Raw genomic sequence first — 19614 nt, 5'->3', positions numbered from 1 at the left:
ACTGCCATGGGAACATCACAGCTGGCAGTCTACCATACTTGCTTATCCAGGTCCCCTCTGCTTCCCAGTCTCTTCCCTCTCACGCAGATGAGTTCTTCCCTATAAAGAACCTCCTAGTCCCAGTGTAAAGTTTTGTGGGCCGTCGCCTCTCTCACCGAGCATCACGGGGAGAGTAACCAGCTGTGACCATTATTGTGTGTGTGGCACTGAGGATCAAACCCAGAGCCGTGTGCTTGGGAGGCAGGAGCTCTGCCACTGAATACAATCATGCCCGGACTTGCACTAAACACTGTGTCTAAAGTCAGAATTCCTGACTAAAAAGTATGAGCTCCAGTTCTAGCTCTCAAGCCTGCTATAAAACCCACGGAGCCCAGTGCTTCCGTACAGCCCGACTTTACTTCCCACAACCAATCAAGTGGCAATACTGTTTGAATCCACAAGGCTACTGCAACGCCGGAAAGCTGAAAGGCATCTTCTTCAAAGATGAAGCTTCGGAATGGTAGCCCAGCTGCTTGGCTGTATACGTGTCCGTTATGGACGCACTACCTTAATTCCCCCTTTAGCAACCTCTTCTCACATTTGCTGTGATTGCCCCCATGGCCTTTCCTTCCCAGGTGAAGTTACAAATACCATATTTCAATATCTCAATATTTACTTGGAAAACAACTGGTAATAATTAGTATGAGCTTGCAAAGAGTGTACGCGCGTGCGCACACACACGCCCAAAAGGGGCAGCCATATCTTCTGGCTAGTTTCCAGTCTCCAGTTCACCCATGTAAACTGGTCCTTAGTAATGCATGGAGACTAGGTTCTTGGAGGCCAAGTGAGCACTGGGAAGGCTGCAGTCCCAACGCCTCTTCACACCAGGGCACTTGTCTGCTCTACCAGTGTCAGGGAGAGAGCACTCAAGCCTCTGAGGGCACACAGCTTTCTGTCTTCCTCCTTCCGGTTCCACCAGCTGTACTGCACACGTTTTCAGTGTGTTATTAAAATGTATTTTATTTGGGCTGTGAAGCTTTCTCTATTACTATGACATTACTATCACTGCTAACAGTCCTCACTCCAAAATAAACTTTGTATACTCTTAATAGACTCACTTTTTTTGATTAGTGTTTGCATGACACAACTGTTCTCATCCTTTAGTTTGTAAACCTATCTGTCTCCTCACGTTCAGAATAAGATCTTGCATGGTTGTCTGTCTCAATACAAAGCACATGTCTAACACACACAGGTCTGGGGCTCAGTCCCCAGCAGTGCAGTGAAGGATGCTTCTTACAGACAGTTTCCTTTCCAGTCTAGGCACCTCTACTCAGTGCTTGTTCTCACTTACACCTATCCAGTATGGTAGCAACTAGGCCAGGTTAAGGCTCTACTCAGTGCTTGTTCTCACTTACACCTATCCAGTATGGTAGCAACTAGGCCAGGTTAAGGCTCTACTCAGTGCTTGTTCTCACTTACACCTATCCAGTATGGTAGCAACTAGGCCAGGTTAAGGCTCTACTCAGTGCTTGTTCTCACTTACACCTATCCAGTATGGTAGCAACTAGGCCAGGTTAAGGCTCTACTCAGTGCTTGTTCTCACTTACACCTATCCAGTATGGTAGCAACTAGGCCAGGTTAAGGTTCTACTCAGTGCTTGTTCTCACTTACACCTATCCAGTATGGTAGCAACTAGGCCAGGTTAAGGTTCTACTCAGTGCTTGTTCTCACTTACACCTATCCAGTATGGTAGCAACTAGGCCAGGTTAAGGTTCTACTCAGTGCTTGTTCTCACTTACACCTATCCAGTATGGTAGCAACTAGGCCAGGTTAAGGTTCTACTCAGTGCTTGTTCTCACTTACACCTATCCAGTATGGTAGAAACTAGGCCAGGTTAAGGTTCTTGGGCTATGATCATCACCAACTAAGATAGAGAATTTACATCCTATTTTAAAAGAGAAAGTAAAACAACTCATTAATATTTTAATATGGACTACAAACAAAAAATGACATATTTTGTATATAAATGGGTTAAGCAAAACATGTTACATATAATTTATTTAGTTCTTTTACTTTTCTTTTTTTCTGCTGTTGGAGGGCAAAGCCATGCTTCAGGTATGCAAGTACTGTACCCACTGAACTAGACCCCAGTCCCTTCTAAAAGTGATTCTGCTATTCAATTTCAAGTCAGATGCGTGGCTCATATTGTATTTCTACCACAGAGGGCTGGACTAGATCACTCTGATTGGTTATTGACATGGCTGAGTTCAATCTACGACCACGTGCATCTTTCTTCTTTCTATCTTTCCCTCCTTGTGGATTGCTTTTCTTCTGAGACTGCAGTTGCACCAGGCTGCCTGACAGCATCCTAGACCTCACTGATGGTCTTGTCATCTTTGTACCTTTTGTCTATCTCCACATCCACATTCTCACTTCTCTCGGGGACCACTGGGGTACCTTCATACTTCATACTATGTAAGAAAATGTTTTTTTCTAGATATTTTTATGTTTAGATATTGATACATTTTGTATAGAAGCAAAACCAGTTTTATCTGTACAAATACCTAAATTACTTCCATGTATTTCTAAATGTATTTAATGATCTACAAAGCAGTGTTCAGGGGGCTGGACAGCTGGCTGAGCAGTTAAGAGCACTGGCTGCTGTGCCGAGGCTGCGGAGTTCAGTTCCCTGCCCCACACGGTGGCTCTCAAGAGCTTCCAGCTCCAGTCTCAGGGGATCCAGACCCCGTTTCTGGTCTCTGTGGGTGCCACAGGGGAAAAGTGGCATAATGGCTTTATATGTATGCCCCATTCGGGGTTTTTAGATTTTACTCATTTTCATCAGCACACTTATTTATTTATATGTGTATATATATATGCACAGACATGGTTGCACCATGGTGGACATGAACGGAGGTCACAGGAGAACTGGCAGATGTTGGTTCCCTCCTACTGTGTGGTCTCGAGAACCAAACACAGGTCAGCAGCGTGGCAGTAAACCCTTTGCCTCCTGGCTACCTTGCTGGCCCTGGATTTTCTTTCTTTCTTTTTTTATTTTCACTTCCCTTCCTCCTCTTCCTTTGGACTACAGAAGATTTTACTTTCTTTAAAAACTGTATCTGATTTTTTTTCATTTCCTGTATTAGTTTGTCAACAGTAAGAATAATTTATGAGTTACTTTATTTTGCAGAGAATTTTAACATATCCTATAATACTGGCAGGACACACAAAACAAAAACGGGTATTTACAAGAGTATTTGAGGGAAGAATAGAATTGAAAAGCACATGAGTACTTGTAAAAGACTGAATATTCATAATTGATGAAAAAGAATTAAAGCCGGGCGTGGTGGTGCACGCCTTTAATCCCAGCACTCGGGAGGCAGAGGCAGGCGGATTTCTGAGTTAGGCCAGCCTGGGCTACAGAGTGAGTTCCAGGACAGCCAGGGCTACACAGAGAAACCCTGTCTCGAAAACCCAAAAAAAAAAAAAAAAAAAGAAAAAGAAAAAGAATTAAGTATTTGTAATTAAACATCACGATTTAAGTATCTGTTCATCAAATGTTGTCTACTTAAGCCTAAGAAATACTATACTCTAAAATCGGTGCTTCTTAAACTAGTTCTCATTATCATCTTGAAGATGTGACTTACTGAGTGGCTTTGAAAGCCCTCCCTCCAGCACTGTAGGCAGCTGGTAGGGATGCAGCAGACAAGGAATCCCGCCTCCCCTGCATCTACTCTAACCTCGGAATTCCCACTAACTGCATGCTCACAGTCTAGCCTCTGATGGGTTGCAGCAAAGGAAAGTCTGCCCTGATGAATACTGCCTCTGTACGGACTCTGAGGTATCTGCCACAGTGAAGGGCAAGAATTCAGCGTATGTCCGACTCACTGCTGCCCCCTAGGTTTTGCATAACTTATAACAAACAGGCTATGATCCTTGTGGAATGACTCTCTTCAGCAGTTGGCAGGAGAAGAGAAATGGTGAACGATCACACATCAAAAACAATGTATAAGAGGATACTTTTGTTCATTATTGGTTTTTGTTTTCCCTTTAATTTTGTGAGCTCTTCTCTACTGTCATTTAATCCAGCATTCCATTATCGGAGGGGTCAAAAGATGTGAGTGAGATTTCTAACAGAGATATCAAATCATGTGTTTCTTATCATTCTAAGGAAAAAAACAAAACAACAAAAAAAAAACCCAGCAAGCACAGTCTGTCTTATAAACTGGCCAGTGCTACTGACAATGGAGCAGCTCGGCTGGTCCAGAGAAACTCAGCGTCTCGGGCATCGGGATGGCCTTAGGTGCTATACATCTAGTCCCATAACAGACCCAGTTCGGAGACGCTGAGGCAGTGGCTTACAGTCAGCACCACTGCCCTGGTCGGCTATGTATTCGTTCTATGAACTTGGGAGTTTCTTAGTCTTCTATGCTTTGTTTGCCTTTCGGATGTTCAACTTGTCACATGCACACAATGAATAAAGGAATAATAAGCGTTCTCAAATCAAACAGCCATTTCTTTTTTTTTGTTTTTTTGAGACAGGGTTTCTCTGTGTAGCCCTGGCTGTCCTGGAACTCACTTTGTAGACCAGGCTGGCCTCAAACTCAGAAATCCACCTGCCTCTGCCTCCCGAGTGCTGGGATTAAAGGCGTGGCCACCACTCCTGGCTCAAACAGCCTTTTTAAGGTTTAGGATGAGGATAGATCAATTTAAAAATCATGGCATAATTAATATATTTAATTGAAATTGGGAGGTGAAGTCATTCCTCCTTGCTACATATCAACTACATAAAAGCAATTTAATTTTTTCGATGTCAGCTTTAAAAATACCACATTCAAATGAGCACTATTTCAGAAAGCTTTCACGCCCAATGTAAGTAACCTGAGGCAGGCAGATGAGAAGGAGGTAAACCTGGCCCCTTCCCAGAAATCCAGGAGTCCCTCATGCAGCAGTGCGCTCTGACGGGAACTCTCTGCTCAGAAATTCCAACCGCAGAGCAGGGGCCTGAAGCGTGATGAAGCATGAGAGCATGGAAGCAGCAGTCTCGACAGCACACAGCACAGAGGGACGACTGCCTCCTGCATCCCGCCAAAGCTCCTCTGCACCACCTCTGCTTACAGAGGCTGCCTATGAGCCTCATCTGCAGAACAGTGAGATAATGCCTTCCTTTAGTTTTCTCATCCTTTTTGCTATTTGCATACAAAGTGAGCAAAAGATTACCTCATCATTGAGCCAGTTTAGATTGTTTAGAGTCTGAATGTCTTTGCGTGTAATGGTCAAGCGGAATGCCTCACTGAGGACTTCATCCTGGTTACCGTTACGAAATACATTCTTTATTTCTTTTTCCATTTCCTAAGAAAACAAAAGACCAAACATAACAGTTTCAGAAAAAACTGGTTTCTCATCAGCGCCCCGGCTGTGTTCCGCATGAGTCACCTGCCTACTGGTTCCCTGCAGTCAGCTTACTCGTAGCCACCTGCTTCCAGGTTACCTCCCTCCCACCTTGCCCTGCTTTTCCTTTTACACAACATTCAGATCCTTGTTTTTGTATCACTTCCTGAAGACTGATACAACCCTTGCTCAAATCTTCTAAGCTCCTTAAAAGGTTTATGTTTTGTTTCTGGTTCTAATGGTTTCCCAAGAAACAAAAGGTACAAAAGGCACCCTGGAGTAAAGGCAGCATCCTTTTGAAGGTGTAAAAATGGAACTTAGTAGGGCTATGCGATGTCTGTGCTGCTCACTGGCTACAGAGCAGCTGGCATTGGATCCAGGACCACAGCCTGTGCACATGAAGCCAGCACTCTAGCACCAAGCTGCACCCAGGTCCAATAATGTTTTTCAAAGAGGTATGAATTAAGGAACAGGTTTTAAAACATACATAGATTTCTAAGTATTTTCCAAATTCTTCATAATAGATTACTTTTTTATTTATTTTAATTAGGTAATTTCCTCAATTACATTTCCAATGCTATCCAAAAAGTCCCCAATACACTGCCCCCCACTCATAATAGATTACTATTGCTTAAAAAGAAACATTATAAAAACAAAGTATAAATAAAAAAGTCATAATGAAATCTATTCCTTTGTACGCTCATTAAAAAATAAGTCAAAACAAAAAAAAAGAAATAGTACTTTGTAGCTCACAATTTACTATCCAATTATCTCCTATGTCAGCATGTAGGAAATGGTGGGCTCAAGTCTCCTGACTACAATCAAAACAGAACACAATCTCCCAAGCCAAACCTAACAACAAAAACTTTTTTTGAAATAAAAAAAGTATTAAAAACAAATATAAAATGTAAATTTACTACATACCTTCTCACTGAAGTTGCTAAAACCCAACCATAGCCATATGAACAACTTTTAATTACCTTTAAAAATAAACACTGGTACATAATTACACCAATACAATGAAAAGTATAGCTAAATTAATCTAAATGTCAGGTCCTCTACTGACTTACATTTGAAACTCCCCTCAGCTAACTTTGTTTTGAGGCAGGGTTTCACTTGGTAGCTCTGAGTAGCCTGGAACACTGGTGCTGACCAGGCTGGCCTCAAATGCAGAGCTGCACCTGCCTCTGCTTGCAGGGTGCTGGGTTGAAGGGGCCTGCCGTCACACCCAGCTGCACCGCAGACATTTTCAGTCTCTCCTTTACCTCTGTAATTTCAGGAAATTCGTCTTCACTGTCAGTCGGTTGGTGACTTTGTTTCCTGGTTTCTTGGGCAGCCGTGACAGGAATCTCCTTTTCAAGAGGCACACGAAGGTGAAGCTCTACCGAGTCAAGTACTGCGTGTTCCTGCTCCTGCAGTCGCTGCGGACACAATTTACAATAAGCGGGACAAAGACGTCTACTCTGGGACAGAGCCACTTATAAATGCTACGCTACTATATAAGCAAACAGCATAACTCAGGTAGAGACAACCTCACCAACAGTTTCAACCTGGATCTGCTATTTATTTTATAATTTTCTTCAAAAAAGACTTATTTATTCATCTATCTATCTATCTATCTATCTATCTATCTATCTATCTAGGTTTTTTGAAACAGGGTTTCTGGCTGTCCTGGAACTCACCCTGTAGACCAGGCTGGCTCAAATGCACAAAGATCTGCCTGCCTCTGCCTCCCGAGTGCTGGACTCAGGGCATGCACCAGCACCCCTTGGTTGTTTTTATTTCTTAGAAGTGAGTGCTTGCCTGTGTGTATGCATTTATACCAAATGGGTGCCTGGTTTCTGAGGGTGCCAGATTCCCTGCAACTGGAGTTTCTGGTGGCTGTGAACTGCCACGTGAGTGCTGGAAATGGAACCTGAGTCTTTTCCAAGAGTTTTTTTACCTGGTTTTGAAGCTGTAGTGCCAATGCTTTCTGTTCTTCAATCCGGCGCAATCTTTCCCGAGCTCGAGAATCATAAACACTGGTTCTAGGAAATGAAAAGCAACCCAGTCAGATCAGTGTCTGAGCACCGAGCACGTCTCTGCTACACCAAGTAACCAGTAGTGAACAGCTCACGCATCTGAGGAATTCCACTCAGACCTCACTACATTTACAGTTCAAGATACAGTAAAACACGGTAATTTATCACTTTTACCGGACTAATTTAAATATAATTAGTGTGACTTCTGTGGGTATTTGTAATACATAGTCCTATTTCAAAAGCGTACCTCTTAATAAGACTGGTCTAAATATCCAAAAGCAGAACTGAGCCCCACGGGATAAGAGAGTCTACGGTCAAGACAGCAGCTAAATATTACGTATTTAGACTCACAAGGACCAAGGGCTGAAGAAAACTGAACAGGGTTGGCACTTGAAACTAAATGTTTTCAGTTCTCAAATTCTCTAATAACTCAACAGTGTATGTAATAATAAAGGCATTTACTTTATTCTTTACATAGATAACTTTGGAATATTTTCCAATTCAATTTAGCTTTAACAACTGTTACGTAGTTGACAAATATGAAAACAGAAATCTCCTAACTGAGGCTAGAGAGATGGCGCAATGGTCAAGGACTCCAGGTGACTTGGGTTCAGTTCCTAGTACCCACATGGTGGCCCACAGTTGCTTCTGGTCTCTGTGGGCACTGCATGCACAAGATGCACACACATGCAGGCAAAACACACATAAAATACAAATAAACAAAATCTGAAAGAAAAAAAAACTTAATATTTTAACCCTAAGAGAATCTTAAAAACCCAATAGCTGAAAAGTACAGATAGGTATTTCTTACTGAGTAAAAACAATTAGAATAAACCGCTGAATGTTTGATTTCTTTGTAAATGAAAATGAAATGAGAAGAAAAAATAGTATCAAAAAACAATAACTTACAATTCTTTGATCCATAGCTCTGCCTGGAAGAATGTAGGGCTATAGGTGGGAAAAGAAAATAAGCAGAAGAGGTTAGGGGGAAATTGTAATATTTTCACAAACAAAAATAATCATTTCAACAGTTTGTAAGACTCCTATGCAATTATGGAATAAAAGCTATTCAATTGATACAAAGTAATTTGAATTTTAATTGAATCTAATTAAAATTAAAGAACATAATTAATACACATGTACTAAAAAGATGACCTAAAGATTAGAGGAGAATGAAGTTCAGCCCAGCTCTCAAGATAATTGTAGGAGAGAATAATATATGTTAAAAAAAAATCTCTCTTCTAAGAGGATAAATTAAGATAGAAAATTACTGTTCCCAAATGGTGCAGGCTGACAGAATTCTTAAAAGATTTAACCAAATTTTTAAATTTTTGGACTTCCTAGTCTGAGTCAAAACATATCTGTTACAGAATATTTGAACCTGTTACAGGATATTTTATAGTTAGGGTGTGGCTCAGCCCTTAGCACACACCTTTAATCCCAAACAATGAAAGTAAATTAGTTTGTAGAAGGAAGCATCCATGTATGAAAGTGATGTCTAACTGAGTGGCAGACAAAGGGAGGAATCAGAGACAGATGTGACAGAATAGGAGATGCCCAACTTTCAGGAGAAAAGGAAAGAGAAGCTACTTAAAGGAGACACAGACAATACAGGAGGGAGAGAGCAGCAGAGGAATACAGTAGAGTTCGTGGGGAGCAGTGCAGTCGAGTTGAGAGGGAGAGTGGAGCAGCACAGAGGGAGGATGAGGCAGCTTTACCTGGAGAGTCTTACAGAGACAGATTGAAGAGAGAACAAGCTAGACAGAGGTGAAGACAGAACAAGCAAGAGAATGAGAAGGAGCCAGAAGTCTAAAAAAGACTGCTAGAGTTAGTCTGAGGCCAAGTAGAGCAATTTGGAGGCTGAAAGAAAAGCCCAATTGAATCAGTCAGGTGGGAGAGGAGCTTGAGCCAGAACAGCTGAGGTGAACCAGCCAGCCAGAGATCAGGAAGAACTAGGAAGGGGAAGCCTATTCAGCAAGTCTCAGAGGCAGAAACATTCCAGGCCTAGATAAGATTGTATGGAGGCTAGAAGCTTAGCTCCCAGGACAAGGCCTAGGTTAGCAGACAGAAGCAGAAAGCCTCCCGGACAACAATGACAACAGAAGAATAAAAGTGACATTTATACATATCCAATCAAATAAAAGTACATAGTAAAAATATCCATCCACAAAATATTGCACAACAAATTAGCTAAGGTGTCAATGAGCCAAGGTGGAGACACAGCAGGCAGCTCTGCTCCAAGGATCGCAGGCCTATTCCATTCCACAGGCTCTTGTAGACAAACCCAATGAGGAACACTGGGGAGTCACAGCAATGTTAACTGTTCCAACAGCTTTCCTCCCTCTCAAGTGCTTTATCTTTGCAAATCTCTAACTAAGAGATCTATCACAGAAACAAATACAAGAATGAACTCTTTTCCAAAGGAGACCTTTGAGGTCCTCAGAGCAAGTTTTCTGATTCGGAGTGAGTCACTTCACCTCTATGGGCTTCAGTTTCAAGATGTATAAAACACAGTGTGGTTGAGAGTTAAGTCACCTATCATCTATGCATAGGCTGTGACTTGGCAGAGAAAATACTGCTCTGCCCCTCAGTGTAATTAAGGTTAATGAGAGCTGGTCACTTTAGGCTCAATAAACACCTGAGAGGGCAAGAGAGACAGAAAGCCTCAGAAATCATCAGGAGCAGTATAGTTTTTTGTGTGTTTTACACACACACATACACACACACACACAACCAACCAAATCAACACAAGAAGATATAAATAACATGATACAAAGATGTAAAAAGAAATACCCAAGATTTCACATTAACAGATCATTAATTTGTCTGCACTCCTTATTAAAATATGAATTCCACGAAAATACAGATTTTTATCTATTTATAAACTACTGTAACCTCCTCAAGTAGAATACTACCTGCTAGAGAGCAGATCCATGACTGCTGAATAAGGAATAATGTAGGGGCAAGAACGTCTCTTCAATGGACTGAGGTATCTGTTGGCTCAGGAAGGACAATCATAAGAGAAATTGCATTTCTAAAGAGATTACACATACAGTAGCAAGAGCTACAAGCATTGAACATAGTTGACCCTACTGTTCTACTTGTAAAACAGCCCTAGTGGTTCTATATATTGTTAAGGCTCATAAGATCTCCATATTAATTTAATATGCAAGATGAAATTATTACTCATACTTTCCAGAAACCAAAAAAGAAAACGATGCTGAGGTCCAGAAGGACACACTGTATTGGAACAAGTACTATGAAACTTCTCTGTCCCATTCCAAAGACTGTGTCTCCTCCCCTCGTGCTGAAGTGCCTTTGAGTGTGCTAACACCTTAAGCAACAAGGAGCACCGAGCACTTGGACGACAAGCGCACGCTTTGAGCTTTCTCGGATGTCCACTAAACATCCACCACACTAAGTTTATCACTGGGTGGTTCAGTGCAAAGACATTTGTGGTCGAGTGTCATCTGGGGCTCAGAGACACCACCTAGAAAAACTAACACATGAATCAGATTTTGAAAAAGCAAGAGTTAATCAGCAGTCAAGTAAAGGACAGAATCCTAGGCAGAAGGATCAAGAGTGTCTGAAGTAGAGGTGTGAGCGCCACATCCCAGGAAAGCAGGGCAGGTCCTCACTGTCAGAACTTAACGAAAAAGCAGGGGCCAGAAACTAACTGTCAAGGCTAGCCAGCCCAGCCTTGGGAAGGCAACTTAGCTTCAACCACAGAAACTACTCATTACTCCAGCTCTTCCTTCAAAAGCTCGCGCTTTTCTCCTCCTACTGTGCCCTTCAAGTCATTCCTAGGAGAAATTATCCATAAAGTAAAGCCAGACTTAGTAAAGAATCAATGAGAAATTGAGAAATGCTTTGTCTAATACCAACTTCCTCTGGGAGAGAATATTAGCTTTGTCCGTATGTGTCTGTGTGTGTGTATGTGCGTGTGTGTGAGTGAAACACATCTGTAAGCACTCAATGCCTTAACTATACATTCTTTTTCTTTTCTTCCTTTGAACTAGGCTGGGTTCAAACTCACCAGGTAGATGAGGACAGCTTGGTCCTGCTGCGTTGGCCCTGTAAGTGCTGGAATTCCAGGAATGAGCCACACAGCCCTAGGGTAGGTCACTCCTCACACGGTGCAACAGTCAGGTCTTAACACTCACAGTTTTTTGGCAAGTGAGGTTCAGAAGAATAACGTATGTTTACACGAAGGCCAAAAAGGCTACAAGCGGAAGTCAGACCTGACTCTAAACACCATGCAAGAAATAACAAATCCAAACCATATACTCTGCTCCAAGAATTAAGAAAACTTTGTAGAATACCCAAAGCTTAGAGTAATTTTTGGAGCTGCAAAGCAGGGCATGGGCTGTAGGACATTCTATCATCTGCAATCTTCTCCTAAGAAACTGCTACTGTTACCATCCGGGCAGACAAACTGCCAGGGGAGGCCCTGTATGCCTGTGTGATGCTGACAGTATGATGCTGACAGTATGCGGTGTGAGTAACTAACCTACAGAGAAGGAAGTCTGCTGCCTCCAGAAGAAGTGAAGCTGGCGCTGGGAGAGCACATTCAAACTTAAGACTCACACCAGCATCACACAGAAACCATGATGTTGAGACAAAAACATACATCATATTTACATACAAACAAGTCTAGTATATCAAGATATACAAAAGGACCTATTTACAAACATAGCTCCTGCCGGGCAGTGGTGGCACATGCCTTTAATCCCAGCACTATAGAGGAAGAGGCAGGCGGGCAAATCTCTCTGAGTTCCAGGACAGCCAAGGCTACACAGAGAAACTCTGCTCGGAAAAAAGAAAAAAAAAAAAAAACAAAAAACAAAACAAACTAAACTAAGTCAAAACAAAAAGCCATGCCTCCCACCCCCACAAAAAAACAAAAAACAAAAAAAACAACAATAAAGCCACCAAACAAATCTTTGACTTCCATCAGCTGCATTTGATCGCAGACTTGTTCCAGCCACCTTAAGTAACCCTAGTGTCTCTTACTTCATTTTTCTTCACAACACTGATAATCACCACCTTTTGTTCACGACTAATCTGTAACCTTATATAAAATGCAGCTCCCTGCGAACAGGAAGTCTTAGTCACTGCTGATGTCTGATGTCTCTACCAATCCCCAAACCACCACAGGGTCTCAGTAAAGACTCATTAAGAGAAGAATGTAAGTCCTGTGTGTGAAGAGTTCTTCTATATTGCACTAAGGCATTCTGCTTAATGAGGTGCCCTTCAGGTCATTTAACAGCTGTGTGGCTATTAAACCTCTCTACTGATCAGATATGAATGTTAGAAAGCTAACTGTGGCTGCAGCATGGCGGGCAGAGCATGGACTACTTGGGATGGTGCAAGACAGAAGGAAGAGAGGGAGCCGGGTGTGGTGGCGCACGCCTTTAGTACCAGCACTCGGGAGGCAGAGGCAGGTGGATTTCTGAGTTTGAGGCCAGCCTGGTCTACAGAGTGAGTTCCAGGACAGCCAGAGCTATACAGAGAAACCCTGTCTCAAAAAAACCAAAAAAACCCAAAACAAAACAAAACAAAACAAAAAAAACAAAAAAGGAAGGAAGAAGGAAGAGAAGGAAGAGAGGGAAGGTTGGACGGAAAGGCAACAGGAAGTCAGTAAAATAATTTGAAGAACACATGAAAGAGATGTTTATACTATGTTATTGTCAGTAAAGGGGTGGTGTGGTGTGGGTGGTGTGGGGTGGGGTGGGGTGGGGTGGGGATGACCACTGACCCTTTCCCTAAGTTTACCTGGAAGCTGGAGTCTGAGATTCTTTCACTTTAAGTAAAATCACAGAGTCTGACCCTAAATAGAGAAACACAAGAGCATTTCATTATGGTAAAACTGAGCACTTACCACGTCTCATTTAAGGTGAAGCGTCTACATGGTGTCATGTTATACGTCGACAGTAGGACAGTAAGCACAGGGCAAACAGCAGCCAGCCTAAGCATGCAGTTAAGATGGAAGAGAGAGGAGCAGCTCCACTGTGCCTCACAAATAAGGAGCCATCAGAGGCACAAGCACTTCTGTCCATGAGCATCTACCCATAGACTGTGCCTACTCTGTGTCCCCTCCTCCTGTCTCTAGGGAACAAGACATGGCACAATTTTTAAGTCTTGAGTTCATGATCTAACACATGGGAAGACGACGACGACACAGGCAGACTTTATGGACCCCATGTGGACGTCCAGCTTTTCCCCCTGTGTCTCTGACACTCACTGAGGGCAGGGCTCCTGACCTTCTCCAGTGCTGGGACTCCGCCCTCACTTACACTAGGGCACGGCCAATGCTATGCCACATGTTGTTCCAGTCTAGCTCCATCTCAGAATCCCACTACATGATAGGTATTTCTGAGGTTGGAGAATTTTTTAATTTTAGATTTTTGGAAATTAAGAGAGTTCTCAATAAATTACTTCATAAAATGTAATATAAATAATGTGTAGTTAAATAGTGATATCACCAAAAGTTGAATCCCCAAGTAAAAATTTTCAGAAAGTGAGGAGTATAGTAATAGTAATTAATAATAATAATAATAATAATAGAAAACAATAGAAAATCAAATGAACTGAGAAAGGAGACAGGTGCTGTGTATGTCCAAAGAGTCCTACTATCTAATCACTTAATCTAAAACTTGTTTTCCATTATAATCTGAATACATATTTAAAACTGAGGATTAACTACATCACAGAATCTTCACCACCACCAAGGCTTAGGCCAGGTTACTTGGGTTAGCTCAAAGTCAGGCAGGAGACTCCTGTTTCCAAAATGTTTTTAAACTCTGAATTTTGAGGCATCTATCAAAATTAAGGGGTAACGATAAATACTTGATTAATGTTTGAGAGTTCACAGAACTCCAGAGAACCTCCCACGTGCATTATAAAGAGAAACAAAAAGCAATCCCTGAAGCAGCTGGGCTGAGTGAGCTTTGACTCTTCTCAGGAAGTTAAAACATTTAGCCTAGCATGGCAGAGGATCCTGTAATCCCAGCTCTCTGGGTAGGACTGGCACGAGTTCAAGGCCAGCCTACCACATGGCAAGTGCCAAGCAGGCAGGGCACATACATAGTAAGAGCCCTTTAAGAAATAAATCAAATAGTATAGCAAGTCATTGGTGCGTAGGAGAAAGGAATATCCTTTAAAGAGCAAGAGAGGGGGAGAGGGAAAGAGAAAGGAGTAAGAGGAATGAATCCGACCTGTGGGTTTGGTGTTAGCTCGGCTTAGCTACCTGGATCCCAGGTACTGAATTCAAGTCTATCTGTACTGAGTTAGATGTACTACAGTCTTGCCTACAACAGACCGGATGAAGAGTTACCTGGCTGTCAGTATTATTTACCTTCCGGCTGTGAATTTGATGCTGGTAAGCTATTTGGCTGATGAGGTGCAGCGAGGTGATGGTGAGGATCAGAGTCTTTGGATCCAAAGGCAACATCTGGGGTACCAGATGACAGGGAATGTGCACTGTGGGACAACTGCTCCTGTGCAGTTAAAATGCTGACAGATCCAGAGGATGACGTATCAGAACCAATGACATGAGATGCACAAGAGTTTCCGTTTCTCAACAGCGAGTCTTTCAAAGAGTTCTTATTGGAACTAAGACACCTAGACCTAGTGAAAGAAGAGTGCGGTTTCAATATCAAGTAGCAAACTGTACAGTTATGTTCATATGAAAGATGTGTTTGTGACTCACAGGTGTAACGGAAAATGTGTGGTGGGTTTAGCTACACAGAACTGCTTCCCTGTGACCATCTGCAGCAGCTGTCTGTAGATCTCCTTCTCTTCTTCTTGAACTGTCTGTAAGGGAGAGAGAGAAAAGATCTTAAACACACTTCTCAGATCGGCATGTAGATCTCAGATTTTCTGCCAAAGCTCTAGCGTCCTGAAGATAGAGAAATAGCATGCATTAATGACTGTGCGTGAGAGATGACAAGCAGACTCAGCTTTCAGAGATAGCATGCTATGGAGACCATGGTGGACTAACAGTGCTGGGAAGGTATTGACTAGGAAACCAGAAAGTCAGAAGCAATTATTTAATCACTCAGATGATAAGGAGTCCAAAAATAAGACTTGTAAATTAGAATCCTCAATAACCCCTTGAGTGTTGATGCCGATTACAAAGGTCCTGAGGAGAGAAGCTCACAGCCAAGTGCCATCAGAGGTATCCTGCAAACAACTCCTTATTCTACACATGTGCAAGGACTCTAAAGATGGCTTCTATCTCCACCACTCACTTACTTATTTTTCTCTAAGTCTCAATTTAGTATTAAAAAAAAAAACAAAAAAAAACCAGCATATAATCTGTAGAATTTACTCACTGAACTGAACATCTACTGTGCTCTAGTCATTTGAGACTCACAAGCTGAATAAAATACATTGCCAGCTTTTGTGAAGTTTATATTATAGTTATTACAAAGACTGTCAATCAAAACCTTGTTCACGGCATGAAGGAACTTAAAGGGCAAGGGGGATAAAAGTGATGGAGGCAAAGAGCAAGAAGAGGCACGATCTCTCTAAGACGACCTCTCAGCAGAAACCTCAACTAAGGGAGGAAGCGGATGAGGAGTAGAAGGCTGTGTATACACAAACACCGAGCCTAAGACAAGAAGGTGCTTGGTGCACTCAGGAGTCTTAACATCAAGGAGCAGAAAAAAGGAGGACGTGGGGAGGGAGACAAGGACTCCTGCAAGTGCAAGCATCCACTCTACACACAGCCATGCTGGGTTCACCAACAGACATGGCCTCGTTGCGTTTCTCAGGCACTCATTTTCACAAAATGCATTAGAGGACGTATGGCATTATTCAATAGGAGCATGACCATCTTGTGTGATTGTAAAGGCTTAGTAAAAGCAGAATGGACTAAGTAACCAATTCTGAAAGTAAGCAGGCACTAGTGTTCCCCTTCCCGAGCCTCACTGCTGCTGCACTGTCATAGACATTTCAATTGTGAAGTATGGCCACTCCAATCTCCTGACAGTTGACAGCTAAACAATTAAAACAAAAGGAAGAACTAAGCAAGTGTTCAGTGGACAGAGATCCCAAGGGGTCGGGATCCTGTAAAATAAGGTTCTGGAGCGGCAGGATTTAATTACTGGCCACAGAGTAGGACTCAAGTCTTATCTCTGGTCCTGACGGAATGACGGCAGGAAAATGTTAAATGTCTTCTGTAAATTACTCTTTTCCTTTACCCTTGCTTCTTTCTTCCTTTTTTCTTTCCTAGACTCCTTTGTTTGAACTCTTCAGTTTTTCTCACTTTTATCTTTACTAACTTTTAAGTTCCCAGTGTATTCTACACTGCTGCTGCCTCCCTCCCTCTCTCCCTATGTCCGTGGCCAAGTGACTGTCCTTCACTGTTTCTTGTCTGTTTTGCTTCTGTGTCGCTGCTGTCTTGGCAGCTTGATTTTTCCCTTCTGAGTGATATGAGGATGAGTCTCCAAGAAAAGGCTGCTCCTCCCAAATAAAACCATAAAGAGATCCATTCCAGGACGAGAGCAGAGCTCTTGCTGCGAAAGCCTGAGGACGGAGGTCTGGCTCCCCAGGACCAGCTAAATGCCATTGGGGAATAGATGGCAGCCTGCCTACAACTCCAGTGTTCACAAGGTGGAGATGGAATTCCTGGAGCGATCTAGCCAGGCAGACTGGGTGTGCGGGTGACTTGTGGGTTTACCTGGGAGAGCCCACGTCAGTGAGTACGGTGGACTGCCATGGAGACAGCACAGCTCCACAGCGACCTAAAGGAAAATCAGAATTGTGCGCATGCTGAATGACTACAGTTGGGTGTCACTGAAGAGAGGGAGAGAAAGAGAACACTATTTCCAGTGGGCAGTGGTAGTGCACACCTTCAGTCCTAGCACTCAGGAGGCAGAGGCAGGTGGACCTCTGAGTTTGAGGGCAGTGTGGTTACAGAACAGCCAGGGCTATACAGAGGAACCTTGTCTCTAAAAACAAGACAAAATACACAAAAAGAAAAAAAAGAACAAAATTTTCAAAACATGTATACATTCCAATAAACTGGAAAAATCCAGAAGGAATGTATACATTTTTGGATATTTATATGACCTAACAAAATTGAATGCAGTACAACAATAACCTAAACAGATCAATAATGATACTGAAGCACTAATCAAAGTCTCCTGACATAGAAAAGCCAGAACCAGACATTGACCAAGAATTCTTCCAGACTTAAGAACCAGTATCAATGTTCTTCAAACTATTCCACAAATAGGAAAGCTATCTTTCAAACTCATTCTATAGAGCCACTACTACCCTGAGACAACTGGATAAGGACACAAGAAGAAAATGATAAACCAAATTTTTTTTCTATTTTGTTTTGTTTCTCGAGGTAGGATTTCTCTGTGTGAACGAGCCTGGCTCTCCTGAACTTGCTTTGTAGATGAGCCTAATCTTGAACTCACAAAGATCCACCTGCCTTTGGCGAAAATAAACCAAATCCTTTGATGAACATAGATGTAAAAATCCTAAATAAGTTCCAAACAAAATTCAACAACACATTAGGAACAGTATACACCCTGGTTTTATTCCAGTGATGCAAGGCTGACACACAAGTCAAGGAACACAAGCAATCATAAGCAGAAGCAAGACGCAGTATCTCACTATCACTCCAACAGCTGCAAACCAAGTCTGGCAAAGCTCAACGCCCTGCAAGTTAAAAGCCTTGAAGGAAAGATGCCTCATACCATAAAGCCTAGAGGTGTTGCAGGTGTGGCTGCTGTGTCCCATGTGTGTCAGTAGGTGGCAGAGAGGACAGGGCCATGTCTGTGTTCAGTGTTCTGACCTGTGGACATCTGAATGATTAGAAGCTTAATACTCCCTGAAAACACAGACCCTGGGACAGCCACCAAACTGGCACCAGGGGCCTGGACAGGGAGACAGCCTGAGATGACTGCCACTCTGGTACAAGGCAGACCTGAACAGGCTCCCAGGACAGGAAGCAAGCCAGAGACTAGGAGAACCCTGCCAGGGGCCACGGGCCCCAGGTGGGAATGAGCCTAGACAGATGGCCACTTGGGTGGGCCAGTAGAGGAATGAGCCGGAAATGACCACCACAGACTGATGTCAAGGAGTCCAGATAGGAAGCTAGCCTGTGATGAACACCAGTCTGCCACCCCCAGGCCTGGGGGAGTGAGGACAGGATAGATGATGCTTGAGATGAGACCTGCCCAGCACCATAATGCATGAGCAGGGCATAATCACTCCTGATTGACCCCCAGACACTCAGAGACCACAGATGCCACTAAGAGGAGCAAGTAAGGGGTGGAGAAATGGAAGAGACAGGGAAACAGAAGGATGTAGGCACAGCCAAGAGAGGAAGAACTGGAGACTTGAGGGTAGTCGGAACAGCTGGATGTGAGTAGCTGGTGATGCCACCTATGACCATGATGGGTGGGTTCCTGGGCTGTGCTGACACTGGGGGCCCTGCAGCAGCAGAGGTCTGTTACCACCAAAGGCTAGGCAGATGTCCCTGGTCTGGGCCACCATGGGGACATGTTGATGTCTCTTGCCTTGCTCCTCACCTGGGCACTGTAGGATAGCTGGCCCTAGAGACATGACAGCAGGAGAGCCGACTCCACCCAGCTGCCTGTGTGGGTTCCAGGTGAGCCGGCTCTAAGGGCCAGAGTGGAAGAGTCAGCCCTGCCTCTTGTCTGCTAGATAGTGATGCAGAGGAGGGAGAGATGCCCTCCTCTCCTCCCTCACCATCTGTGGCACAAGGTAAAGTTGGTTCCAGGATTTTGAGACCGGGAGAACTGGCCATATCCTTCACTGGCTGCAGCACCTTGCCTTGGCAGCAGGCTCTGGTTGCTGGCTCTGGTTGTGGGGGTCATAGGCGAGCTGTTCCTGAAGGCATGAGAGCATAAGAGCTGGTGGGCTGACCATCTCTGATACCTCTCAGGTCAGATCCAGAGCTTTCAATTGGTCCACCCCAACATCTACCCCATCAATGAACTACTGCAGTGCTGATCCTACAGATCCAAAACTGCAGGATCTCCATGGCAACAACAGGGGATCTGAGAGAAGTCCCAGTGAGTAGCAGAAGCCAGAGGCCTTGTACCAGATCAACAAGTCACTGCAATGAACATTTGCAAGCAAAGAAGTGTGGACAAAAGGGAATTCTGTGGATACAGTGTGATACACTGCAGCTCACAATAAGATTTTTTTTTCCTCTTGCAGAGGAGGTAGCAAGTAT

General features: G+C 43.3%; 1 protein-coding gene and 1 non-coding gene across 5 annotated transcripts in view; one reads left to right on the top strand and one right to left on the bottom strand.

Moving 5' to 3' along the window:
• The window catches only part of Senp1 (SUMO specific peptidase 1), a 56484-nt gene that overhangs the window by 10694 nt on the left and 26176 nt on the right, over positions 1 to 19614 (bottom strand). For 3 of the 4 annotated variants that reach the window (XM_029469610.2, XM_021183836.3, XM_085831612.1), the window contains 8 exons: positions 15103 to 15206; positions 14749 to 15020; positions 13167 to 13221; positions 10307 to 10384; positions 8301 to 8339; positions 7313 to 7397; positions 6636 to 6791; positions 5200 to 5331 (listed from right to left, as the gene is read on the bottom strand). In XM_029469610.2, the coding sequence (XP_029325470.1) occupies positions 5200 to 5331; positions 6636 to 6791; positions 7313 to 7397; positions 8301 to 8339; positions 10307 to 10384; positions 13167 to 13221; positions 14749 to 15020; positions 15103 to 15206 (921 nt within the window). The remainder of the gene's footprint in view (positions 1 to 5199; positions 5332 to 6635; positions 6792 to 7312; positions 7398 to 8300; positions 8340 to 10306; positions 10385 to 13166; positions 13222 to 14748; positions 15021 to 15102; positions 15207 to 19614) is intronic. The other variant, XM_021183837.3, reaches the window with a different exon arrangement.
• On the top strand, positions 18113 to 18238 carry LOC115029477 (small nucleolar RNA SNORA17). The gene has a single exon (XR_003835052.1). It is a non-coding gene; the product is annotated as a small nucleolar RNA SNORA17 (small nucleolar RNA).

Source organism: Mus caroli, unplaced genomic scaffold (assembly GCF_978045245.1).
Source record: "Mus caroli unplaced genomic scaffold, Mus_caroli_1 scaffold_16, whole genome shotgun sequence".
NCBI lineage: Eukaryota > Metazoa > Chordata > Mammalia > Rodentia > Muridae > Mus > Mus caroli.
The sequence above is the reverse complement of the archived record's forward strand: the minus strand, read 5'-3'. Positions and strand labels throughout refer to the sequence as shown.